Here is a 27,981-nt window from a genome sequence, read left to right as displayed (position 1 = left end):
ATTCGCTCCAGTAAAAAAAAAACACTGGTCTATACTGGTTTTTTCCTTCTGGGCTTTTACAACCTTTATTAAAATTTTCATTATTTTTCTTTTGCGAGGATGTACTTAACATCTGATTATACATACTATTTTGCTGTGTGTGATATACCCTTATATATTGTAATTATTGCCTTAGAGTATATTGAACTGAATTGAATAACTTTATTGTCAGTATAGGAAATCCTTTTTTCACTGGTTTACACACATGTAGATACAATGTATACACAGAACAAAACAAAAGATGATGAAAATATGTCAACATGAATTCCAACTCGGGTATACATGGTTCACGCAAAATTTACAATACACAAATGAAATACATGCAAGTCAAAGTTAAAGGTCAAGTCCACCTCAGAAAAATATTGATTTGAATCAATAGAGAAAAATCAGACAAGCACAATGCTGAAAATTTCATCAAAATCGGATGTAAAATAAGAAAGTTATGACATTTCAAAGTTTCGCTTATTTTTAACAAAATAGTTATATGAACGAGCCAGTTAAATCCAAATGAGAGAGTCGATGACGTCACTCACTATTTCTTTTGTTTTTCATTGTTTGAATTATACAATATTTCAATTTTTACGAATTTGACAATTAGGACCTTGCCTGAAGCACAAAATGTTAAAATAATGGAATTCCACGTGTTCAGGGAGGAATGAAACTTCATTTCACATGACAATGACAAGAAAATCAAAATATTTCATAATTCGAACAATAAAAAACAAAAGAAATAGTGAATTAGACATGTGAACAATTTTTCTTCTACTTCAATGAATAAAATTTTTCTTGTTCTTTTTCCAATCTCTTGATTTTTCACAATACCTTTCTTTATTTCCTATCACATGGATCATGTCATTAGGCATATAATAATACCGATACCATCATCATAAATCATCAACATGCAGGCATCAGTATCATATTCTTCATCATTATATGTCATAACAACTGCATTATCATTTTCATCACCTTAAACAACATCTTCATCATCATCCTCTGCACCAGCGCACCACCATGCATCATCAAATTTCCACCACCGCCAACACTACCACCACCACTGCCACTATCATCATCATCATCACACCATCATCATCGTCATCATATCACGTACACCTACATCATCATCACACGTACTACCACCACCATCATCATCATCACCGTCATCAAGCATCATCATCACCATCATCATCATGCACACCACCATCATCATCATCATCACGCCACCATCATCACCGTCATCATCATCACCGTCATCATTATCATCATCATCACACCACCATCATCATCATCATCACACCACCACCATCACCACCATCATCATCATCACACCATCATCATCACATCTACATCATCATCATCTCACCACCATCATCATCATCATCATCACAGATCACAGATCACACCACCTCCATGCACCACCACCATCATCACACAACCACCACCACCACCATCATCATCATCACACCATCATCATCACATCTACATCATCTCACCACGATCATCATCATCATCACAACATCATCATCATCATCACACCACCATCATCATCATCATACACCATCATCACAACACTACCACCACCATCATTATCATCATAATCATCACACCACCATCATCACACCACCATCATCATCATCACAACACCATCATCAGCTTCATGCAGTGTCATCATCATCATCATCACAATTAACACCATCATCTTCATATCGTCATCATCATCATCATTACACCACCACCACCATCGATCATCATCATCATCACACCACCACCATCATCATCCAAATTTTTCCCTTTCGGCCTCGGCAGAACAATACAACCTCCTTCCGAATCCCGAACGTCCTATGCGCGTTGAGCTCGAGCTGAGCTAGCCTAGCCTTGGCCTTGGCCGCGCCGCCGGCGCGCGGTTTAGCTCACAGCATGCATTTTTTTTACGGCAATTCTAGCGCGATTTCCTGACACTGGACTTATCTACTATTTTTTTAATTGGCCAGGTAAGAATGCCTAATTCTCATTAATATTAATTCTAGTCTTGAATCATGAGTTCTCTTAACAGCATGAAGTAGTGCTAGTGGAGTACTGGAGTTTATCATTATTTATCGGTTATGAATCGTTTGAGTTTTTTTTTTGGCTCGCTGTGCTGTTCAGTTGTCGGTGAGGCAAGGTCCAGACAGACAACCTGCTGCATGGCCATGGTGCCCAAAGTTCCGGGCCAGCGCCAGCTCATACCTTGAGTGTGCAGGTGGTGTGGGTATACAGCATGCAGCATGGACTCCCGAGCTGAGCCAGGGGTACATGTAAATGCCCCAAAATTTTTCACTTAATAAATTGATACGTTGTCTTTACGTACGGGCCAACAACTCTTCAGTCCATGTATTGGTTCATGAGCCAACGCAGTTCAGCTGAACAACCAAAATACAGAGACTGAAGCTTTTGGTCTAGTGTTCTATGAGAAACACACAAGAACTAAATACCGTCAGTTTTTCAAACTTCGACTTGAAGGTCATCGATCACAAACAGGTAAGAAGTCACTTGGTCCTCCCCCTCCTAAATTAGAGGTGGGGGCGGACCCCCCCCCAAAAAAAAAAAAAATTGTTTTCTTGACCACTGTCCCAGCCCGCGATAAGTTACAGTATTTTTGGAGGACACCTAGTGGCATCCCTGTCTATTATTAGATTATTATATCTAGAGGCCTATCTAAAATTAGTTAGACCTATTATAACCTCGCAATCGCAGTGAATTGCCAATAAGTTTGAGTGAAGCTGACTTAACGTTAGAAATTTCTTCATGATCATGATAGAACTTGGAATAAAAAAATTGATCGGTCAGTTTTTCAAGCTCGTACTCATTCAAGACCACCAGCATAAATGGTGGTTGATTGCATATCACATAGATAGTAGACTATCACATTATTTGGGAGAACATACTCTTTTCAGGCCATGCACAAACCCCACTTTGTTTGTAAGGTTTTGGTTTCATCAGTTTTTCCCTTCAAATTTCTATTGAATTTTGTCACTTCTGCAAATATTTTTTTGTGAGTGAATTTCACATAACTGATGTCTACATGTAGTTAGAATATTGGTGAGCACACCTTGGTGATTTGCAGGCATATGTTTGGCATGAGATGATATTCTTGGTCACAAGAGCATAAGACATTGATAGGGGAGGTACTGTAAAAATGTTAAAGGTGTTGGTGCAAAAGGTAGGAATGACTGTGTTCAACAGAGATTCAAGCTAGGCAGTAGATATGTAAATTCCAGTCTCTCACAAAAAAAAACTTAAACACAGGGGATGCTCATTTCACAGAAATTTGAAGGGAAAAGTATGATGCATTCAAAAGCTTACAACTAAGTGGGTTTCGTGCATAAAAACCCCAAAAATTGGAAAAAGTAGGTTTTGTACCCTTTGCCTTTGAAGGACCATAATTAAATTAATAATTCAAGTTGATGAGTTTATGTTGAATAGATATAAGAATAAATTATATATTCTTGATATGACTGAACTTTAAACTTTGGTTACCTTTTTTAGAAACTCCCTGTAAATGAAACGTCAGTGATGAAAATTAGATTGAATTCTTAGTTTTCTTGTATTGTAATTGAAAGCATTTAGACTTGTAGGCCTGCTTGACCTTATTAAAATTTATGTAGCGGGGGACAGTTGCCCCCTCCCCCTTGAAATTTGAAAACTTACATTTGTTATGCAAAAATTTCACAAAATTCACCAAAAGTAGGCCTATGCATGAAATCCTTCAATGTCACTTTACAAAATGCAAAAGCTCAGTTGCTTCACTATCTCGCTTTTATAGAGTTTTTGAAAAAGTTCTGCAAAAAATTCTGCATACACTACACATGTACGGCCATGGGCTTGTAGAAAGCATGTTGTATGGAATGATATTATGAGAATGAATTGAATACTTGAATAAATCAGTAATTTATTATTCATTATACTATAAATTTGCACATGGAAATCACCAATGAAACCTTCAAGAGTTGTAAACTTTGGGGTAAACAGGCACTTTGAAATATTCTCAACAAATTTCATGTGAGAATGTATTCAAAATTAGTTTAATGTCTTGCAATTTTAAGATATTTCTTCGATATTTTAATAACCCCTTTCTTTTTTGTCTTTTATTTTTGCCCTATTCACAGTACAGTTTGCGTGACAAAACTTCATATTTTTCTAACTCATTTTGTTGGATTGTGATCAAATTTTGAATAATATGATGAGTTAAAAAGGGGGAAACTATTTTTGAATTGTGCTCTAAAGAGTCTAAGCTTCACATGAATTTTCAGGGACAACTTTTTCCTTTATTGCTGTACATATTAGAAGCTATTGATCTAATTTTGTCACTTTTACAAAAGTTTATGTTTGGAACTTTACCATGATTCAGGATTGGGAGAGTTTGGTTTGAAGAAATTGTAGGCCTACATGTACATTGGAATTTCTATCCCCTCAGACTACCCAACCTGAACCAAGGTTGCATCTCCACCAGCCTGCCATGGTACTAAAGTGTCACTACATGTATCAATGCATGGCCAGAACTTAAAAAAAAAAGAAATTCTCAATGAACATAGAATTTTGTTATCATAGGAATAGCATTTTTTAACTATTCAATAGTTGTCTTACAAAGTCAGCACTGCTGAGTATTGAACCGCATAATGCAGACCATGAGACTGCCAGAGATGCTCCAATTGTTTAAAAAATATCTCAGAATTTCAATCCTACATGTAATTTGGTGATTTTGCTGCCAAGGTTATTCATTTTGCTTCATCGGGTCATGATTATAATACATGTACTGAAGAAAAAAAATTATGACAAAATTATAACTCAAAAATTATAATCAAAGGAAGATTTTAGTAAAATTGTCTTGAATACAAATACCTTGTTTTACTTGTTGAAATGGAAATGAAGGTCACAATGATTTCCTTGGTAGGCCTGCGTGCCTGTGTGTACATAGATCTAGATGGGTGTAAATGTGTGTGATTTATTTATTTTTCCCACCTTTTGTGATTGGGTCGGCAAACTGTACATGTATGTAGTTGTCTATGATCGATAGAGAACGCTATTTCTCATTGATCCAGCTGTTTAGATTTATGGTGTATTTTGTAGCATACTATGGTCTCGTAGCAGACCAGTCCAATCTGTTAATGACTATATTGTCCGAATCGTTATCATAATAAACAGCAAGTTAAAGAAAAATCCCTTCTTTTTCATCTTTGATAATGAATGTGAAAATGTCTACAGTGATGTTTACAGTGGTTTATTTCTTCGGATACTAAATTTTTTTCACAGTGCCCTTCAGACAAAACCTTTCATGAAAAATTAAAATTGGACATGAAAAAAATTGAAATATATTTCTATTTTTAACGAAAAATTTGGTGTACATGCTCTGATGCTCATCATAAAGGATGTGAACTAACTCTCTGAAATTACCCACTTTTTGTTTAAATTGATTGAAGAATTAATCTCTAATGAAAAAGGAAATAAGGTTCTTTTGTGTCTATAATTAGTATTGCCTGTTTTAGAATAGCTGGCAACCTGAACTTGAATGATGATTCTAGAGGAGCTTTTTGATTATATACCATGCCCTTCACTGGAGACTGGCCAAGCGTTGATTTGTCTGGCATTATCATTATACATGTAGCTGTCTATCTATCATTTGTGATCTAAATTAGCAACATATGAGCCCGTGAATGATAACTCTGCACCATATTTATGGAAATGGTGTATCCTGATTAGATGGTTGTAATCTCTAGCCAGCTCTGTGTGCACAGTTGGATGCAAAATTGTTTTAAGCTGCTTTGTACCATGGTATGTAGTATTAGCATCGTTTGTATGTTATGGGGAATCTGTCTACAGAGCTTGTTTACAATTAAGCTTAAAACCTGTATTTCCTGCATGAGATCATATCTATATTTGAGCGTATTAACTATGGATGCAGCACTCACTGAATTGGCTCCACCTATGTACCAGTCCTTTGTTTGAGCAATGCAGTTGAGCGAGACCAGTTACTTTTGTTGACATTCTAGACTGAGAGAGAGAGGGGGAGAGAGAAAGAAGAGAGGGAAAGAATTGATCAATACAGTCTGAGTTGAGTTTGTATTCAGCAAATTCATCATTGTATATTTTCATCGTCATACTGTCTGGATCCATGGCCAGCATGCTGGTATGTATTATTGGTCTGTTCTATTATGACCTTTGTTGATAGATAGTGTACTCTCTATTGTTTTTATTTTGTTTGCACAAGTGAGGCATTGTTTCCACCAGTAGAAATATATACTCCAGTCAGGATTATAATGAGAATGTTCATTACACTACTTTCTTTACGTTAATTTGCTTAGAGAAATAAATTGTAACAGGTATAGGTCTACTTTTCTGAAATGTGATTTTGCATATAGTACTGATAAATAAGAAATAATAGAGACTACATGATTTTTTTTGCATTTTTTACAGTGTACACACAATCATAGTTCATTCATGCCATCTGTTTTCTTTTTCACTGGAGGCTGATATACAATTTGGATGAATAAAACATTTGTTGTATTCATAAAATTCTTTGTACTCACAAAATGGTGCATCTGTTGTGCAGAAATTAATTCTCCATTTTACAGCAAGTGACTGGATTTAGCACACATTTTTGGAAACCACAAGTTCCTTCTCTTACAGGTACATGTAGCTTAGGACTTTTCTTTTTAGGAGCAGGTGTGAAATAATTTGTGTATTGATATTCTGAAGGTACAATAAAGATCATTTTCAATTAAAAAGAAGACATATATTGTTTTTTTTTAATCGTACGATATGTACATGTAGGAAAGCTGTTCTCATGTGATGTCACTTGTTATAATTAATGGATTTTCCTCAAACCTTCACCAATATTTTGATTATATTTTTCTGCTACTTTTACAATAAACATTTTGTCAGTGTTAACTTCCCTTATAGAGTTCACTGAACTCCTCCAACTTGGTGTTTATGGAAGCACCATATCCCCATAGGCAGTAAGACTCCCCCCCCCCTTTTCATCTATTTTCTTATAAAACTAGTTGGGTAGTGGAAATCAGTTTAACATGTAATGGGGATGCTTGAATCGGTCTTTAAGCGACTTGGAAAACAACCTCATGATGTAGTTTGAAGACAGAGCCATTCTTTGGGAAGCGATCCTCGCACCTTTTGGGCACGCTACTCGGTACCCACTGTGCATAAAATGCATACACTGGTATCAAATTTTAGGTGAAACATGTGACCCCACTGAGAGTTTTCCCATAGCAACAAGACCTCTTTACATGGAGTGATTCTGAAAACCAGTTCAGGAGAAGGTGATGAGATTAAAGTGATCTGCTATGAAGTTGGTCTCCTTTACTGATAGGGAAATCATTTAAAAGTAGACGAGAATGGAGTTTATGATCTGAAAGCTCTATGTCCAACTATATTTTTTGAGTCGGGTAGGGCTAGTTCTGCTCCATTACCCTTTTCTCACAGACAATTTTTTTTTAATTGTGTACTAGGTCCATGGTAAGATAAATAGCAAGATAGCCCCACTCCTAAAGGCTAACACTAGTTGGGGATTATAGAATTTTACGTGAAAATATTTCCTCAGCCTAGTTTGCAGGCACAGACCCTGATTGAAACTTTGATCAACAAGTACATGCAGGTCTCCACACAAGACTAGGGTGGCATTCATTACACAAGTCATTGTAGGCTGCATATTCAGACCACTTAACTTATTATTAGCTGGTGTTAGGCAGAAAATTTGGCTCATCCTAATAGAATCAACTTTAGTATGGGATAAAGGATAGACCCATGTTAAAGAAAGTCATGTGTTAAAAAACTGTCATGTGGAAAGGCTTTTTTAGCCTACAGTTTCAGAGTGAACTGTGTTTGTGCACAGTCTGGGTATTTGGCTCAGTGGTAGAGGGGCTGCTTGATGAATGGATCTTCATGCTCAAATCCCAGTTGAGTCATTCTGAGAGCGAGTAAAATGGAACATTCTGTCTTTGAGCTTGGCACTCTTTCTTTTCAAAGGGGTATGTTATCTGGGGCCTGCTGGTAAAGCAGCTTTATTACTGAATTGCGCTAGCTACCCTGTGAAATAAAACAGTTTTATTATTGTTAATAGTCTAAACCAGACAAATGAAAACTTATTCTTGTTTCAAGCATTTCATTTGACTAAAAAAAGATTAATTTTTCCATATTTTTGTGTTGTTTGAAAATAAATGAAATTATATTTTATATTTCTTATATTTTATTGCTTTATACATGTATCAGTCAGTATATAGTGCGTAATGGGTATGTGCCACGGAGGGGACCCCTTTTTACACTCAAATTCCATTTCAGGTCGTAGCATTTTTATCTAATTGAGAAAAAGAAGAAAGAAATCCGTGCTCCAAATTCTTGCATATTTTTCGTTACGCCGTTCCGGCTGCATTGATCTGCTACAATGAGCAGCAATTTAGATGAAAAGCGGCCGCAGAGCACTGTCCGACCATTGCCTCTGTGCGAGCGCACCCGGCGACCGTACCGCCGGGCTAGGTGCATGCTCGTATGCCCGTTCCAGAGCGATGCACATGCATACGACCTGTTCCAAGGACCCCTGTTTTTACAAACATTTGAAGTTCCGAAGCCCGTTCCGAGGACCCTCCTTTTTACAATTTAAGCCTGCTCCAAGGCCCCCAGTCTTTGTCTCGCCCGCGGAACATACCTACTACTTTTTTGGTCGAGTACCCCCCCTCGGGATAGCAGAGCAAGTAGATTTTTGATTGCCCAGTTATAATAAGAAGTGATCTATGGTAATCATTAAAAACAGGTTAGGAGGCATTTATTTTTAATAAGGGAAATGTGTTTTAGAGTTTCCTGCACACTAGCTGTGTGTGATTGATGGATGAGGTTTGGAAAAAGTATAATTGATCTCTGATTTTGGCCACGCTCTCTCTCTCTTTCCCAAGTTTAGATAGCATTTCTTGTCAAATATTTGATTATTGTACAGTTTATTTGAAAAGAAATATGTACATGTAGGCATACAACATGTATATTAGTTTGATTAAACAATTGGGACTCTGTAATGTACACACAAGGAGTCTTTGATTATTGTATTGTACACTTCACTGTTGATCTACTATACATGTAGAATTTGTGATGTACACTATATGAAGTGGGTGGTAATTAGTTGGGGTTTGTATGTATTTGTTCAAATTCCATTGTACTTGCCAATTCTAGCTTTATCAATGCCACGATGTACTGTACATATTTATGTATCTATATGACTGAACAAGTTTTTTTACCATCTCCAATATTAATTTAAAAACAAATATTTTTTACCTGTAGAGATGTATTTTAAAGTGGATAGGGCTCCAGACTTTAATGATTGATGTCCGCATTTGGGGCGGTAGCGGGTAGGCCTAGTCTGGGCTCAAATCCTAAAGTAATACTCTTCTTTATAAATGTTATAAGCATTTGTCAACATTTGTATTGTTTACATTTGGTTTGAAGGTGTGAATGGAATTTGGAACCTGATATTTCTATTAATAAAAACCTAGTTACTACAGTGGCTCACTGGTATAGTCAGAGTAGATAATGTATGATTGGGGTACCGGGTAATAATGCTGTGAGAGTGAACAACACAACGTGATAGATATGAGCACCATGTCAAGTGGCCATTATTATTGTTATCATTTGAAAAAACTGCTTTGAAATTTGAAGAATACATCCTTTGTTACATGTAGGTTTCCAGTCAACCATTGTGTGAAGTCTATACATTTGTAGGTTTTTATCGTCACCTTCATGTGTTTTTCATTTTCATTGTGTCCTTCCCACTCACACTATATTTATCTGCACTGTATAGGCCTAACTCTTTATTATCATATCCCATTTTAGACAGACATTTTGGAAAGGCATTTAATTGCTACTTTTATCATTCAATTTAGCAATAAATGTATCTTCTAGTTTTAGGCAGATTGTTAGTAATGCACAGAAGTTCATAAATTCTTTCCAGATCAACATGAAAATGTTGATATGCATGTTAAAGCAGCTACATGCAGTACATTCAGTTTGTGACAATGATCTGATAGTTAGTGAGTCTCTGTGGTGATAAAGAGTATTGCCTGATTACCATTTTTTTATCATTTTCTGTGGGCTACCTTTTTCAATCTGCAGCCCAGATGTCCAATGTTGGCAAACCCTGGAATGGTATTCACAAACAATGTTCCTTGTCATTTCTTGAACTACTGGCCGTACTGGGTAATATGCAACTTACAACACCTAGGCTATGATCATCTGATACCTCTGCATTTGCTACCAAATTTACTTTACATCTCTCGCAGTAGCCTGCTGAAATTGCTGCATTTGAGCCAGCCTAACTTCTCATTTCCCTAAGACCGCCCCAGGACCGGTTGTACCTTTTAATCTAGCGGTTAGACCTCCCTCAGCCCATTCCTGAAACAGGTTTAACAACGGTTGCCACTGTCACTCTAAAACTTGCAATGGCCTAATTTTTGGTTTATCACAATCATGTGTTTAGGCAGCCTTGATCTTGATGTGAAAGGTTTGAATTTTCAGAAGAGACATCCTTAGGGTTTATCAAGTCGGAGTAGAAATTATATCCTTTTCATAAACCTATCCTCCAATTAGCCGCCTACATGTAAGAGTAATGCGGATAATTCAATAAAAATTGCGTTCATAAACTCCGAAAATAAGCCGCATTATTTTTACGAGCGCCCGTCCTGAAAAAGGCGGATAATCGTCATGACAACTGGACATGCCCCCTCCGATGCGGTTGTGTTGGAAAAGGGTGACCTTGTGACCGCACCATGGCAATTATTCGCATTATTTGGAAATGCGTTCATAAACTCAAAATCTTGTCCCGATGCTGCTATTATGCGGATAATAGCAGCATCAAAATAATGCGGATAACTCTGGTCCTCCTCCAATTTTACGACCAAATTATGCTGCTATTAGCCGCATAATTGGGTTTATGAAAGGGGTATTAGTTCATCCAGTATACATGGAGAGAGAGAGAGAGAAAGAAAGATTGAGACAGAGATAAAAACTATGGATTTACAAGATTTTTTGATAATTTAATTTTCTATTCATTCAATTTTAGTCTGAACAGCGAGTTCCTCACCTGGGTCACAGGATGATGCCTGTAGCTGGTGTACCCGGAGCCCAAGGAGGGGGTAATCCTGGACAAGGTGGAGCCCTGGCTCCAGGACAGCCAGGAGCAGGAGGTGCGGTTGGAGGTGGTGCAGCAGGAGCAAACCAAGGTGGAGGCAATGAGATCAGTCCACTTCAGGCCTTTTACTTTGCGGTGATTAGCCAACCGCAGCCACCCATCATGATCTCTGCTGTTCCAGAGGACCTAGACAAAGATTCAGTTCCACAGGGACGAGTCGATTGCTATGGTAATGAAAGGAAGGCTCTAGCGGACATGACACGGTTCTATAATAACCCTCAGCTGAGTGATATTAAACTGAAAGTTGGCTTTGAAGAGTTCAATGCTCACAAGTTGGTGTTGGTCAGATGCAGTGAGGTCTTTGAGAGAATGTTTAGCGCAGATTGGTCTGGGCGAAACAAGAAAGTGAGTATTTTTTCAACAAAATCGTACATACTGGTATCAATTGTAGGTACAATCATATCTTCTTGTTTGTCTGGGCACTTCAGGAGTAACCCTATCATTAAAGGTCAAGTCCACCCGACAAAAAATTGATTTGAATAAAAAGAGATTGTAGATTGTCAATTTTTTTTTTTTTTTTTTAGGATTCTAGATTATTGATTATGTAATTTCATTTGTAAGATATGAAATTACATGCAAAACAAATTAAAATTTGAGGTGGAAATTGATAATGTTTCTAGCTTTTTTCTGCATATGTACAGTATAGACGTATTATTATGCGGGATAAATAGCAAGTTTTGTCCTGAATAAATGAAGGCCAGAAACAGGGTTGAACCATGGATCTATTAGAGATGGACATTCAACGCTGTTATTTCTTTGATCGAACGAGATTCGCCACCTTGTGATCATGTGCATCTTAATGAGAACATGCGGGTTTTTGTCACACCTGCATAGCAGAGTGAGACTATAGGCGCCGCTTTCCAACGGCGGCGGCGTCAATATCAAATCTTAACCTGAGGTTAAGTTTTGGAAATGACATCATAACTTAGAAAGTATATGGACCTAGTTCATGAAACTTGGCCATAAGGTTAATCAAGTATTACTGAATATCCTGCCTGAGTTTCATGTCACATGACTAGGCCCGGTTTAAAAGTCCATTTTTGATGCACGTGTACACGGCGTGTTTTTCGGTCGTGTACACGTTGTAAAACACTGAGTGAGAGTGAGAACTTTACGGTATTTTTTCAGTGTTTCCTACATGTAGCCTAAGTCACGGTTTTAAATCTTAATGAGAAGTTAGAAGTATCAATCCACAAAAATTGGTGCAATTAAAAAGTTTACTCAGCTTAGCAGCGCATTAAATTAATAAAGAATGCAAAAGTAAATCAGTGCAGGGCCCTAGTTCGCGCCGACGTTCGTTGGATGCGCATTTTGCATACTTACCGTACATGCATGCACAGATCGCTGCAGAATTAAGTGTAACTGAAGTTATCGATTGATTTTCATTATTTTATTGCCAATTTGAGGAGCGTGTGTTTGTAGGCTTGTAGCACATGTTTATGAGCGTATAACACGTAACTGGAGCAATGATCGCTGTCGCAATTGGTGATTCTCAAATTGGCTCTAAAAGTGATTGAAGAACGCTTTCGAGAGTCTCCAGTTACGTGTTATACGCTCATACACATGTGCTACAAGCCTACAAACACATGCTCCTCAAATTGGCAATAAAATAATGAAAATCAATCGATAACTTCAGTTACACTCAATTCTGCAGCGATCTGTGCATGCATGTACGGTACAGCATGCAAAATGCGCATCCAACGAACGTCGGCGCTAACTAGGGCCCTGCACTGACCGGAGCATGCCCATTTCGTGTGGTACAAAAACTTCAGTCTCCAGAATAAATGTGGATTAAATCAGCGATTTTGGAAGTAAACTCACTCTAGGTTAATTGAAATATATTGACATATTAGCGATTAAAACATGTGCAGTGTCTGAGAACTAAGAATTAATGTGAGGCTGTGAGCTTGTTCACTGACTTTACAGTCCCACGCAAGCTTTATGCAGATGCTACCGTGTACACGGTGATGGAATTTAGTACACGTGCACTGACTTGACCGTGCGTGTACACGTGTACCCGAAACGGGCCTACACATGACCAAGGTCAAAGTTCATTTAGGGTCAATGAACTTAGACCATGTTGGAGGAATCAACATCAAAATCTTAACCTGAGGTTAAGTTTTTGAAATGTCATCATAACTTAGAAAATATATGGACCTAGTTCATGAAACTTGGACATAAGGTTAATCAAGTATCACTGAACATCCTGCATGAGTCACATGACCAAGGTCAAAGGTCATTTAGGGTCAATGAACTTTGGCTGAATTGGGGGTATCTGTTGAATTCCCATCATAACTTTGAAAGTTTATGGATCTGATTCATGAAACTTGGACATAATAGTAATCAAGCATCACTGAACATTTTGTGTAAGTTTCAGGTCTCATGATTAAGGTCAAAGGTCATTTAGGGTCAATGAACTTTGGCCAAATTGGGGGTATCTGTTGAATTACCATCATAACTTTGAAAGTTTATTGGTCTAGTTCATTAAACTTGGACATTAGAGTAATCAAGTATCACTGAACATCCTGTGCGCATTTCAGGTCACCTGACCAAGGTCAATGAACTTTGGCTGAATTGGGTGTATCTGTTGAATTACCATCATAACTTTGAAAGTTTATGGATCTGATTCATGAAACTTGGACATATGAGTAATCAAGTATCACTAAACATCCTGCGCAAGTTTCAGGTCACATGATCAAGGTCAAAGGTCATGTAAGGTCAATGACCTTTGGCCATGTTGGGGTTTTTTGTTGAATAACCATCATATCTCTGTAAGTTTATTGGTCTAGTTCATAAAAAGTGGACATAAGAGTAACCATGTATCACTGAACATCTTGTGCGAGTTAGAGTAGTTTTCAAAGTCAGCACTGCTGCTATATTGAACCGCGTGATGCAGGTGAGACGGCCAGAGGCATTCCACTTGTTTGACGATTGCGACTACCAAGGCATATCTGATTATTTCCAAAGGCACAGCTTTGCTGGTTTGGGTTTTGTTGGCTGATGCCCTGTGTTAGAAATTGTTTTTTTTTTATCAACATGCTTTAGATTTGAAGCAGCAAAATTAAGAAGCTGACGATTTTGTGACATAAAATATGTTATTATTTGTTCTGCACACTTCTGCACGCACATACATGTAAGGACCTCAATAACATTAAGAGATAAATGCTCTCTACACGATATTAGCCATGTATCTCTGGAATATTAGGTGGACAATTTAAAAAATGGGATTATAAATAATAGGCAATCAATCACAATACTGCCTCTATCTTAAAGGACAAGTTGACCTCAACAAAAGTTTTTTTGAATAAAAAGAGAAAAATCCAACAAGTATAACACTGAAAATTTCATCAAATCGGATGTAAAATAAGAAAGTTATGACATTTTGAAGTTTCGCTTACTTTCACATCAGTTCAATGTACATCCTGGTCAGTATGCAAATGAGGAGACTGATGTCATCATCCACTCACTATTTCTTTTGTATTTTATTGTATGAAATATTCTAATTTTTTCCTCATTGTCAATTCAAACAACGATAATTCCTCCCTGAACATATGGAATTTGCATTGTTTTATATGGTTCAGTCAATTTGGTCCATATTGTCAAATTTGTATTAAAAAAAAGAAATATTGTATAATTCAAACAATAAAAAACAGTGAGTGAGGGACATCATCGACTGTCTCATTTGCATGTCAAAGTTGTGCATATCACTGTTTTTTGAAAAATAAGCGAAATGGCGAAGTAGTAGCATTTTGAAATTGTGGACAGACGACGGATGCCACGCCACGGCATAAGCTCATCTTGCCCTTCGGGCTGGATGAGCTAAAAATGAAATATGTATTATTCAAACAATAAAAAACAAAGGAAATAGTGAGTGAGGGACCCCGGTGGGGTAACTCAATATGACTTGGGGACCGCATGACCGTTACCAAAATCGCGGGAAAAGGGGTCAATTTCACGGAACGTCCGCGGACAGAACACTCCTCGAAGTAGTGAAAATAGGGGTGCTCACCGTCCTCGATCTGATGGAAATAGGGGTCAGGAAAAAGGGGAGAGGCCGCAGAGGGCGCGCGCATCATGCTATGTATCTTTATATGGACAACTACATTTATTTTTACAAAGAATTCTACTTTTTTTATTTTTCAAGAAAAATAAAGTTCTTTTGGATTATTGTATCAGTATGACATGGCTCTTGGTCATCTTTAAGGACTGAGCACTCTGACGCCTGTGTTGCAATTTCCTCTAATGAGGAAATGGTGTAAATGCCCTGTCCTTGAAATACGGTAAATAGGGGTAAATTTGCGAAATGGGCAAAAGTGTCCTTACAATCTTATAATTAGGGGTGTTTCAAGGTACCATTTTACCGCAATTTTGTCCTTGTTTTGCGTGAAAATAGGGGGGTAAATTTCACAAAATGTCCTTGAAATTGACTGCAATAGGGGGTCACTTGCATTTGTGGTAACGGTCATAAGTGTCCCCCTCTGCGGCTGAGTGACCCCACCGGGTGAGGGACATCATCGACTGTCTCATTTACATGTCACCGAGTTGTGCATATCACTGTTTTTTGAAAAATAAGTGAAACTTTAAAATGTCATAACTTTCTTATTTTACATCCGATTTTGATGAAATTTTCAGCATTATGCCAGTTTGATTTTTCTCTATTTATTCAAATCAACATTTTTCTGGGGTAGACTTGACCTTTGAAATATGCATACATTTTCCCAAATAAAACACATGGAACTAAGATTGCCAAAGGTAAACCAGAACTGCACATCGATTTTCCAGGATTTAAGTGATTTATCATCTTCTGCACATACAGTTTATGCAATATCAATGTCTAATCACAAACTTCTTTCAACTCATGGCCTACTTGACAGCGGAACACAGTAGGATGAAAGTAGACAAATATGACGAGAATATTATGCCGACCACAAGGACAGTCACATGTTTGTGAATTCATTAACTACATGTATTCGATGAGTGTATAGGTCCATGATTGAACTGTGTAATATTTGGAAAGATGTTGCATGTACTGTATTTGTATGACTTAATAATGCAATGATGTTGACCTTAATATAGTGTATCCTTGATAGAAAATAATGTTTTCACAAGTATCCTATTTATTTAATCTAATAATTTTGAATTTTCTACACTATCTGATTTTAATCCATCTCTCTTGTCCTGAAAGTAATATATGAATACGTCCTGAGTATGGTCCCGGTATTTTCACTTTTTAGTTTCAGTTTCATTATGCTTGACTCTTTTTTTTTTTTATAACTGAGTAAAAACATTGATCAATCAAATATGGGGGGCATTTCATGAAAGGACTTGTCCAACGTTTTATCCGACAAGTCCCTTTTTATCCGACAGTTACCATAGGAACAGTGCCTCTCAGCCAATCAAAATAATGGAAAGATGTCATTGTCAGATAACTAGTGGATGAAAATATTGATGAAACGCTCCCCAGGTACCAATCACCTTCCAAATGACAATGTGGTAATCCAGGATAGAAGAGTATTTTGTCCTTCAATATCGCTTTACATTCCCATATTAAAATAGGGGACTATTTTCCCACTTCTGTGTATATATCAAATTATTACTAGTGTTTAATAGCCCTTGTTGTTTTGTATAAACTCGCCTAATAGGCTATTGCCTATAGCCTCCTACATGTAACTACTGGATAGTCAAAGCCGACGAATGCATAATTTGAACAAGAAGAAAGATTGATCAATAGTTTAAATTGTAATTGATACATGTATGGCCGGAGGGTTGAGAAGTATCAAATCAGTGCATTAACTTTGAGGAATCATTATTAACATCTTTACAATTGTCGCATGATTTGCACATTCATTGTGCCGTGATGTCAGCAAGTACCAGACTGATTGGATTGATAATGTCTGTACAAAGTTAACTACCCGGTACTACATTGTACAACTGTTGAATATTATTCATGAGATTCAGAGGGACATGGGGAAAGACATCGCTCTTACACTGGAGTACACCTTCGCATCTGTTTTTTCAGAGTGCACTTTGAATGTGACGCACACATGATTGCCATATGTACATGTAGTACAGTATTCTGTACATTTGTGTTTTGTGAGGAGTATTATTTGATTCTTTGGGAGACATAATGGATTGCATCATGTCTACATTGTACAGTGAGATGGATGTGTATCAGTTATTTTTATTCCTTTTCACTGTGGCGTGTCAATGTACAGTACATGTACCTACAGATGAAAAGAGTAAGTCAGATCTCATACCGGTAGTTGTTATTCAGATACATGTATTCTGACAAATAAACATGTATGTATTTCTTGTTCCTGGTTTGTTTTCTGGATTTCAGTTTTTTACTTTTTAGTATAAAGGGGTGTTTTTTCAGTTTTGGATGCGGTCTGCATGTGGAATAAGGGTATCAAGAAAAGGGATGGTTTTGAAAGACTGGTCAATGGTCAAGCGCAGGATTAAACGTATTTAGGGTAGGCCTAAGTTTTTTTCCCCAAAGCTTTTTTTTAAAGACTAGCCAAACGTGTTTAGGGTATGTTTTTTTCCCAAGCTTTTTCCCTGAGGTCACATTTAGGCGACATCTTGTTTAGGGGCCAAAATGTGTAAATAAAGCCTGTGAAAAACTTGTTTAGGGGGTTATTTTGCACACAGAGAAAAACTTGTTTACATGTAGAGGGTGTTTGGAAATTTCTTGGTCACGCATGTGTACAGCAATATATTTGACTGCCCCGCCCCCCCTCCGGGTTAATGAGGCAAATGGATGAAGCTCCACTCATTTGTCAAAAAGGTTTATTTCCCTATTTTTTAAACTAGTGTATCAGTTGTACATGTACATGTACTTTAGATAATGTCAGCGATATAGTGGACTAGTGTTCTGTAAACCTTGTGAATGTACATACATGTAGGTCTGTGTGTGTGTGTTTTTTTTGGGGGGTGGGGGGAGTATCATTGTACATTTAAGCATACGATACTACTATTGGACCATATGATAAAAATATTTGTGAAAATGACATAACAAAAAGACTATTTGATAATTTGGGTCCAGGAAACGAGGATTACCTTACAAAAATACATTGATGTTGTAACCTGTCCTGGATGTTACTGAATTTTTCTGAGAAGGTCATAAAACCCATTTCCTTTTAATACTCCAGCTCTATCAGTGCTGCCCCTGGCCAACCCCAACCACCCCCCCCCCCCCTCTTTAAAAAAAAATCACCCCACTTGTATGAGATCCACCATTGGATCGGATATACTGACATTCCATATATTGTAGAAAGCCTTGGGATTACTGTAGGAAATGATGACAACTTTCTGTACATGTTCAGTTCAGTAGGAATACAGGTGGTTATTCATGTAAAATCTGTACTGTTTCCTTTATCACCTGTGAAGGTTGGGTTATTTACTGACTCTGAGATTGTTTTCTTTGATATGCAGTACATGTATCTGTCATCACATAATTTTACGGTTTGAAAGAGGTTGTATGCCCCATCCTTGGACATATTGAGAATGTTTTCATGTCCATATTTTTATATCCATGTGACCATGTCCATATTCTATATACGGTATTGTTGTCTTTAGTATTAGAGGTAGCAATTGATTTCATGTTTATGACTGAAATAGTATTGCAGACTATAAAAAAAAGTTAAAAAACAAAGAAACAGAATGTACAGTGGAATAGCCATCTAGATCAGCTGATCTCTCCCAGCTCTGTTTTTCACACTTTGAGATGGGGGGAGGTGGGCCCCCATTTGACCAGGGCCCAGCTTGAGTTGTCACGGATCTCCTGTCTGTTTACAAAAATGCTTAAGAAAAATTAGCTATTTAATTTTCAAGGTCACATGATCTGGTGGCCCAATAAATAACTTAAAATTTATAAGAAATGTAAAATTTTCCTTAACAAATATCATCTCTCATATTGAATTTATTACATGTAGCTTCATTAGATGACTTGTCTACGGAAACATATTATATATCAACACAAAAATCACAAAAACTAGATACTGAACATTAAAGTTATTGCTGAAATGCACCCAAGAGTCTCAGGCGTGCCCATATTTGGCCCATTTGTGGCCACACCCACCCAGTTAGGATTTTTGGCCCGCACCTCATTTTTTTTTACTGAGTTCAACAAAAATGAAGTAAAAGTGCTCAGGAGTGCACACTACATCAAATAGTAAGGCAGTGCCCTATTTTATGTCATGTATGTAGGAATTTGAAAAATCACCTTTTTTAGTTTTTACCCTAGTATAGCCCATCTCTATTCCAATGGTGTTTTTCTTTTCTTTATATTGTTTTAGTGAGAGAGTTGTTTAATGAAATTCAAAGATAAAGATTCAGCCTAGATGATGTATTTTGATGTTAGAAATTTTAGAATGAATAATTATAAAACTTTCACTTTAAAAATTGCCAACATTTGAGCAAAAATAGTTCAGAAATGATAAAACAGCTTGAATTATTAATCAAAGGTCTTCAAAGGCATTACCATGGATACTCAGAATGTAATTGTCTCAATGCATATATCATTTAATATTTAATATCCTTGCCCCCCCCCCATTTCCGCTATAATATAGAAATATGCCCTAGATTGAAAGGCGGGCTTGTCTATTACTGGAATGAAGTGAGGATGTGTTTTGAAACACAGGCACTAGTCACAAAACAAGACCACAGATATTATTGATTAATACCCCTTCTTTACCTTCACACCTCTACTTGTGCTTGGAACAATCATACATGTAGTTGGCATGATATACTACCCAGATTGTAGTGGATTATGATCGTCATCAGTGTTTACTTTGACACCTCTTCTATTGTGTTTGTCACACCCATTTTTCTCGCCTTTGTGGATTCTGTTTGTACAGAAATGTACACCTCAAAATCAACCACGATAAACAAAATACTGTAAATTTAGTGTTAAATTGTATAGAGCTTCATTGTGTAGTCTGAAAACAAACTTTGAATGAATTTCAATATTTAGTTCTATATTTACATGTACTCGTGTAAAAACCATGTACCTTTACCTGTCCTTGTGGAATATCATTTGCAAATATTCAAGGAAATTTGTTTTATAAAAAATCGAATTACACTTGATGCTCTCTTTGAAGGAATAGCATGTTTCTTTCTATTTTCAGCTTTAGGGATGGGAAGCGTGCATGAAGGATCTCTAAACTCTTGTGAAGATCAGACATTTTCTATGTCATCATTGTCATGTGGCCCATCGTGTTTAAAAGCAATCTTTTTTTAAAAATATTATGTATGGATGGCTGGCTAAGAATTCATCTGTAATAACATATTTCTTAATTCTTTCCACATATTCCAAATCCCAACCCTCCAGGAAATTGAGCTGGTAGAAGAACCAGAATGCACAGAGGTATTTCCAGCATTCCTGAAGTTCCTGTATTCTTGCCACATTGTCCTGACCATAGAGAATACACTTCCAATCCTGATGTTGGCTGATAAATACAATGTCTGTGATCTACGCAGGGTCTGCATTGAGTTTGCTACCAACAACATCATGCCAAAGTTGCCTCTGAAAGATGTCTTCCATGTGTGGTACCAGTATGCTACAAAGTGCTATCATCAAGTACTGATTACAGCTTCTGTCAAAGCACTCTCTCCTAAAGCTGATGACATAATGTCATTGCCAGACTGGAGTGGGGAATGGCTTGCTCTCGATAGAGATCAGCTTGTTCAGTTCTTGAAGAGCTCACATTTGACTGTCAGGAATGAACTGCTTGTCTTCAGGGCAGTCATCAAGTGGATTGAATCGCCAATGCATCCAGAGCGAATGCAAAAGATGGAAGATCTTCTGAAAGAGATACTCCCACATATACGCTTTCCTATGATGACCCCGGAGCAACTGCAACAACTAGAGAATCACAGGGTTGTTGAACAATTCCCGGGACTGTTTTCAACCCCACTTCTACATGCATACAAGTTCAATGCACTTCCTTTGGAGTCAAGAGCAAACAACCCAGACTTCTCCTCTACAAGTTACCTTCTGAGAAATTACACTGATCTGAGATGGGACAAGAGAATTGTCCTGTCAGGGTATTCACAATTTAACAAGCTACAGGAAGTGATGCCAAGGTTTTCAACAAAATCGTCATCATATCCTCACTCCAGTTGGGATTGGGAACTGAAGATCTACCCCAAGGGATCTTCGTCAAGCAACGATTCTGCATCAAGCAACTTCCGCATGATCCTGTATTCCAATGTGGTCCTGGACCAACCTAGACCCATTGAATACATAGTTCAGGTTGTGAATGATTCCAAGGTTCTTGCTGTCACAAGTGGCAAGAAGAACTTTACTAAATCTCGATATCACATCGATACAGACATTGATAAGAAGGTTCCTTTGAATGATCTTTTGGCACCATCAAGTGAGTATATTGTTAATGATGAACTTGTTGTTCAAGTCTTTCTCAAACCCTTACAGTGATATGGACTTCTTTCATTTGCCATGGACCAAGCTTGACTGAAAATAAGGGTATTGATTCACTTTAATTTTGCTTTAATAGTATATTTATGTCAACATGCAAAATGCTAGAGATTATCAAAGAAATTTGTTGGTTTTGAGAAAATGGTACCAGAACCCCAAATGGCTGTACATGTATCCCACTATTCCTAGCCCCAGCACCTGTTGTGAATATGATTGCATTCCATATTCTATTTTACACTCTACCATGATGGAAATGACATGGATATTTGCCGTTCAACCCATTGGAATTGCCTGCTTTGGCTTTGATTGTGCACCCTTTGTAGGGACAGTGATTTTCCGTTTCAAAAAATGGCCTTTTCCGTTTCAGAAAATCACGAATTCCGTTTCAGCACGTCAGAAAACGGAAATTCCGTTTCCCCATAGACGTTGTACACAGGGAAAAGTGACAATTCCGTTTACACATTGAATAGCAAAATCAAAGCGCATACACTCGCACTGGCCAAAATTTGTATCTGCTACTGTACCAACAACACAATAGAATCCGTTCTAATCGGATCTATGCTGGTGTATTCAATAATTTTTCAAACTGATTTAGCATGCATACATCCTCACCTTTCACATAATTAGCATTATTTTACGGTGAAATTAAATTTCATCGATAATTTTGGGGTTTTTTGGACATCGTTATCATCAGTCAACGACTTTCGCCAGTCTGCCATCTTGGATTTTAAGACCACGATATCGTGCTGTTACATCTTCAAACGTAGAGGGTAACAACACACGACCGTGCAGTTGAGCGATGTGAAGCTCGCGCCGGCCGGCTGGGTACGATCGCGGGGTACTATCGAGTGTGCTGATGTCGAGAGCAATCACGATGTGTGAATTGTCATGATTGTAGCGAAGTGAGATCGTGTTTTCTGGGGTTTTGTGGCCATTTAATATTCTCATTTTGTTGTTATTTCGGAGTAATTTCTGTTGCTATTCTGTGTATTTTGAGGGAAAATACGTTTTCCGTGATTTTCCGTTTGAAATGCCACTTTCCGTTTCAAAAGGCCTTTTCCGTGAATTCCGTCCGTTTTCCGCGATCGCGGAAAATCACTGTCCCTACCTTTGAAGAGTATAAAAAAAGTATAATTTTTTTTAACTTACATGAAATGATCAACTGTTGGGAGTTTGTCTTATTTGCCCCCCCCCCCCAAAAAAAAAAAAAGGAATAGACTGAATCAATTTTCTCAAATCTTTGAAATGCTTTACAATTTAGGCAAAATTTTCATTTAATTTAGCCATTTTATTAGATTTAATTCATCAGATTTAGTCTTGGAGATGTGACATGGGGTGAATCAACAAAAGTAAGTACATCATGTGATATGGATGAAGCACCCACCTTTGGTTGTGCTAAAAATTGACAAAGGTTTATAAAAATGCATGCATGTCTTGTCAAAAATATGTCAGAAACATCCTGAGTTAAGACAGACATGTAACATTTATGCCAGAATCATGTTTCAAAATATTTTCTGAAAAACTGTGTGACACAAATATTTACATTACATTTTCCACAATTTCATTATGAGGAGGACCTATACTTTCTGGTCTTTAGAAATACAAAACAGAATAATGAAAACTATTGAAGTGGTAGGTATATGTATTTCCCACACATAACAGAAACAGTACTTGCATGTAGACAAACCTAAATTTTAGAAGTGTTAGGATGTAACATGTGCATACATGTACATAATGTATGTATTGTTATTATTAGATAAAAGCAGAATATGTCATGAAATGTAGGATATAATATGACTTCAGCATAAATGTTATGGCTTACATGTATGCTCTGATTTGTATTTTTTAACATATCCAAAGGAGCCCTTTCCATCAACTGTTATCAAAAGAAGTGATAAATTTGATGATAAGAGTCATTTCTCACCTTTAATACCTACATGTATGTACTGTCCCAGTCTGATGAAATGCAGCAAACTGCTTTAAACAATAGCTGGCATAATTCAACACAAACATGAAATAGATTTAAAGCCAATAGCCTCCCAGGGACAATGTCCATCACCATCTACTTGCTATTTAGGGGAAACTTTGCAAAATATTAAAGAAATAAACTTTGAAAGTATGAAAGTTCTACGTTATGACTGTAGATTGTAATTAATGAGTATTACAAAGCAATTTATGTAAACTGTATCAGTAGGTTATTGATTTGGGGACACTGATTTTGAATATCACTCATTAATAAGCCTCATATGGCTTCAGATGTTGAATATCCAAATTATGAAGACTTTGTACTTGTTTACTTTATGTATTGCATTCTGTGTATTGTACACCCTTGAAGAAGTTTGAAAAACCATTCCAGAATCCATGTATTCTTTCATTATATGATACTCTATTTTTTGCTTTTTTGTTATTTCATATACATGTAGCTTTTAATTTCCAACAACCGAAATTCCAATTTTCCATTTCTGAAGAAGAGAGCAAGTTTAGGTGTTAGTGATTAAATTAGTGCATTCCAAAATCAGATCATTGTATGATAAAAAGGTATACTTGTCTGAGAGTATTTTATAGTGTTTAAACTATACATGAGATCATTAAAAAGCATCGCTAATAGTGTGTTTTACCCATTTCCTGTTAGATTATAAAATATGTGAGAAATCACATAGTCAAATGAAACATTAACAAAACAAAATCTTCATAATTATACTTATTTTATACAAATTAACATTTAAAAATAGTATCTTCCCCATCTCTGTATGTTCAATGTTGTATCTCACACCATGTGGAGCAGGGGTAAATCATTACCAGTAATTATTCAACACTATTATGATTTTGAAATGTGAATGAAATATAAACTACTTGTACATGTACTGTATGTAGTATCAATATATTTAGCAAACTCTGATGATGTTATAGTAAAGCTTATAAAACAAAAACTGAAAAGCCATAGTTGCCATACAGACGAAATGGATTAATAAATCCTCATGAATGATAATCTTTTTTATGTTGCTGAACATTGCAAAGTGTTGCTGTTGTATATGACAAGATGAATACCATGTACACATTCCTCTGAGCTCAGATTTGCCTGTATATGAATGACAATGTCTGTGGTAGTCAGTATGTTGTATTAGAATAAACTTTAAATATGAAAAGTGCAATAGATAAACAAAGAATGCAAAGAATCGTGATTTGATAGTATTAGTGTACGGTATTTAAATGCAGTGTGCACACTTGATTCTCTAGTATTGTGGTACATTATGTGAACAAGCTGCTACAGTAGGAAAATGACGAGTGTTCTAGAAACCATCTCAAAACCAAGCTTTAATACTTTTACAAATAATAAGTTATATTATATTTTTGTGTATTAACTTGAAAGTCTCAATATCACCATTTAGATATACAGCTGGCTTAAAGTCAGCATATAATTTTGATTTTAAAAAATCAAACCAGGTCGGTGTTTCATAAAGCTGTTCATATTAAGTTAAGTGCAAATTTAACTTTAAGAATGACTGGTGATCCTTTCTTATGGAGAATGGTATATTCATTAGCGATGGTTTTGCGCATAAGAAAGAGCAACTTTCACTTTAAGAATGACTGGTGATCCTTTCTTATGGAGAATGGTATATTCATTAGCGATGGTTTTGCGCATAAGAAAGAGCAACTTTCACTTTAAGAATGACTGGTGATCCTTTCTTATGGAGAATGGTATATTCATTAGCGATGGTTTTGCGCATAAGAAAGAGCAACTTTCACTTTAAGAATGACTGGTGATCCTTTCTTATGGAGAATGGTATATTCATTAGCGATGGTTTTGCGCGTAAGAAAGGAGCACCAGTCGTTCTTAAAGTCGCTCTTAACTTACAAACAGCTTTATCAATAAAGCCTATTTCTTCTATTTGCTTTTGCCTTTTCAAAGACCAAATTAATATTTTGGCTATTAATAGAGAGCCTTCCTTGGTGACTTATTGTTGGTTTCGGGGTTGGCTGTTCACATATTCTAATTGTGCTCATCTGCGGAAATGTAAAATACTGTTTTCTTTGCTCAGCCTTTTGTATGGTAGTGATATGCATGCATGAAAATTAAATGCTAAAGACAATTATTATTAGTGTTACTTGGAATGTTTGAACAAGCATAGATTAGAGAGTACTAGTACTATGCTCATTGCTAAGTCTATTAGATGATGCACAAAGTCATAACCTGCCATACACCTAAATAGAGAATTTATTGATATACGTGTATTTGAAACTGCCTTTCTTCATGTTATTTTCGTTCTGATGATTGAGGTCTATTACAAACAAAGTAACAAAAAGTTAAAATTGTATACTAAAAATTGAGTGGATCTCTTTATTATACACCCAAAGATGATGTATAATAAATAAGCCCCTCTTTCACACCACCCCTCAAAAACCCAACTAGAACACAAGACATCTCATCAGGCAATTCTGTTCTTTGATACAATTGAGTGATTATTATGAAGTGGTATATCATGGAATACCAGGGGTAGATAATTTTACTGTTGACATGTATGTATTCATCCATTTGATTTGATTCAATTCAATTTTATTTACATCCATTTTAATCTTTCTTCTTGGTATACTGTATGTATACTATGCTGAGAGTGTGTTTATGATAGAATGTATTCGCAGTTTGGCACTGTTTCTTACAGCTTGCTAAGTAGCAAGTTACAAGCTCTTGACATGGTGCCATATGATTGGTTGAGAAGAAAAAATGGTAATCAAATGTATTTTACAGCACAATTTTATGAATCAAGGCACTCTCTCATACAATTTGGAACAATGCAATTGCTATCATTCTTATCAACAACAAGTTACAAGCTAAACTTACAAGCTACTATTGTATTTACTGACATCAAATTTGTTATAGATTTCTACTTAGAAATAGGGCTCATGTTAATTCTTTCATCCTACGCCAAATCCATCCCCTTTATAAAATTATTTCTAAACCAGTATGTTAGTAGATCTTTGCAATTAAATGATATTGTATACAGAAGACATAATAAAATTGTTTTTCTGTGCATCCAACATTTAATGTTAAAATATGCTTCAGTATACTTCAATCTCCAATTTTATTTTGATAAGATGCATTTATCACCTGTCACCCATGCTATTTATTGATATATTTTTCATGAATTTGTTCATCAAATAAATGACTTATATGGAATGTGTAATAGAATATGTAAAAGTGTGAATGAAAATAGCTGCTTAATTGTGTGAAACTACATATGTATTCATATGTTATTTCACTGTTCTGCTGCATTTGAAAACAAAAAAAAATGCCACAGAACTCTAAATAGATGTATGTGTTTGTATTAAGAAGGAAAAAGAGTTGAACTTTTTGTCAACGTTGTCAATGTTAAGAAATTGAATTGTGGGAAAGTGGCATCACATTAATTTCATACTTAAGAATGCGATAAGAATGTAATACCTTCTGCTTAATCATTAGTGAAAATGGGCTGTGCAAGTATCCAATCCTTTTGCAAGTACAATTAATTAATGTTGTAAACTCAATTATCTTAAATGATATACCAAATCCTTTTTATTTATATGTGTTTACCTGTGTCTGTATAATATTGTTATTTGTGTAATGTAACCATTTTGTGTATTTCATTTCTACTTGTCCAAGTGACTTGCCTTCAGTTAGTTGCAAAATCAGTGAATAAATCTGGTTTAAACTAAATATCCATATATAACACTATCTGACTGTATTCATTATTGTCTACTCTGAGTTATGCCTTGGTATGTGTGTAGAGTAAAAGTGAAATGACTTACTAAAGGACATTTTCATGGTTTTATTTTTTTCATAATCTATTGTGATGGTTTAAAAACAATAAAAATAACAAAAAGATGAACTGCAGACTTTTGTAGACATAGATAATCCAGAAATTTATTTGAAAAAAAACAACATGTTTTGTAACAAATTAAAATAGTAATTACGGTTCTATTAAAATAAAATACACTAATGCATTGTCAGGCACAGTTCAGACAAAGCATATTTCTTGTTTGACAGAACAAATAACATCAAAGATGAGAAAAGAAATGTTATGAAGATGAAAAGAGAATGAGTGTGAAGGAAATTTTAGCTATTAAAGGGAAGAAGAAGAAGGAAAGAAATTGAGTGGTAGAGAGAGTGGGGAGAAGAGTGAGCAAGAAATTCTAACAGAGAACAGGTAAAAGATTGAAACAGAAAGCATGAGGAATAATCCAGGAAGATGGGAAAAGATATACAAACTTAAAAGTTAGAATATAACACCAACATAAATTATTAAAGAAAGCA

General features: G+C 36.2%; 1 protein-coding gene and 1 long non-coding RNA gene across 3 annotated transcripts; one reads left to right on the top strand and one right to left on the bottom strand.

The window, feature by feature from the left end:
* Positions 1-5,555: 5,555 nt before the first annotated feature.
* On the top strand, positions 5,556-22,087 carry LOC121418858 (BTB/POZ domain-containing protein 17-like). Of its 2 annotated transcripts, none has more exons than XM_041613042.1 (3): positions 5,556-5,844; positions 11,126-11,599; positions 20,586-22,087. In XM_041613042.1, exons 1-3 carry the CDS (start codon positions 5,773-5,775, stop codon positions 21,690-21,692), a joined length of 1,653 nt encoding a protein of 550 aa, XP_041468976.1. In that variant the 5' UTR covers positions 5,556-5,772; the 3' UTR covers positions 21,693-22,087. The 2 variants fall into 2 exon arrangements, with proteins under 2 accessions (XP_041468976.1, XP_041468977.1); XM_041613043.1 differs by lacking the exon at positions 5,556-5,844 and adding an exon at positions 5,919-6,199.
* LOC121418859 lies at positions 21,784-27,650 on the bottom strand. Its single transcript, XR_005970522.1, has 2 exons — positions 22,801-27,650; positions 21,784-22,007 (listed from the first exon to the last, which is right to left on the bottom strand). It is a non-coding gene; the product is annotated as an uncharacterized LOC121418859 (long non-coding RNA).
* Positions 27,651-27,981: the final 331 nt, after the last annotated feature.

This window comes from Lytechinus variegatus, chromosome 7 (genome assembly GCF_018143015.1).
Source record: "Lytechinus variegatus isolate NC3 chromosome 7, Lvar_3.0, whole genome shotgun sequence".
In the NCBI taxonomy this organism is placed as follows: domain Eukaryota; kingdom Metazoa; phylum Echinodermata; class Echinoidea; order Temnopleuroida; family Toxopneustidae; genus Lytechinus; species Lytechinus variegatus.
Note: the sequence above shows the minus strand (reverse complement) of the source record. Positions and strands in the feature narration are given on the sequence as shown.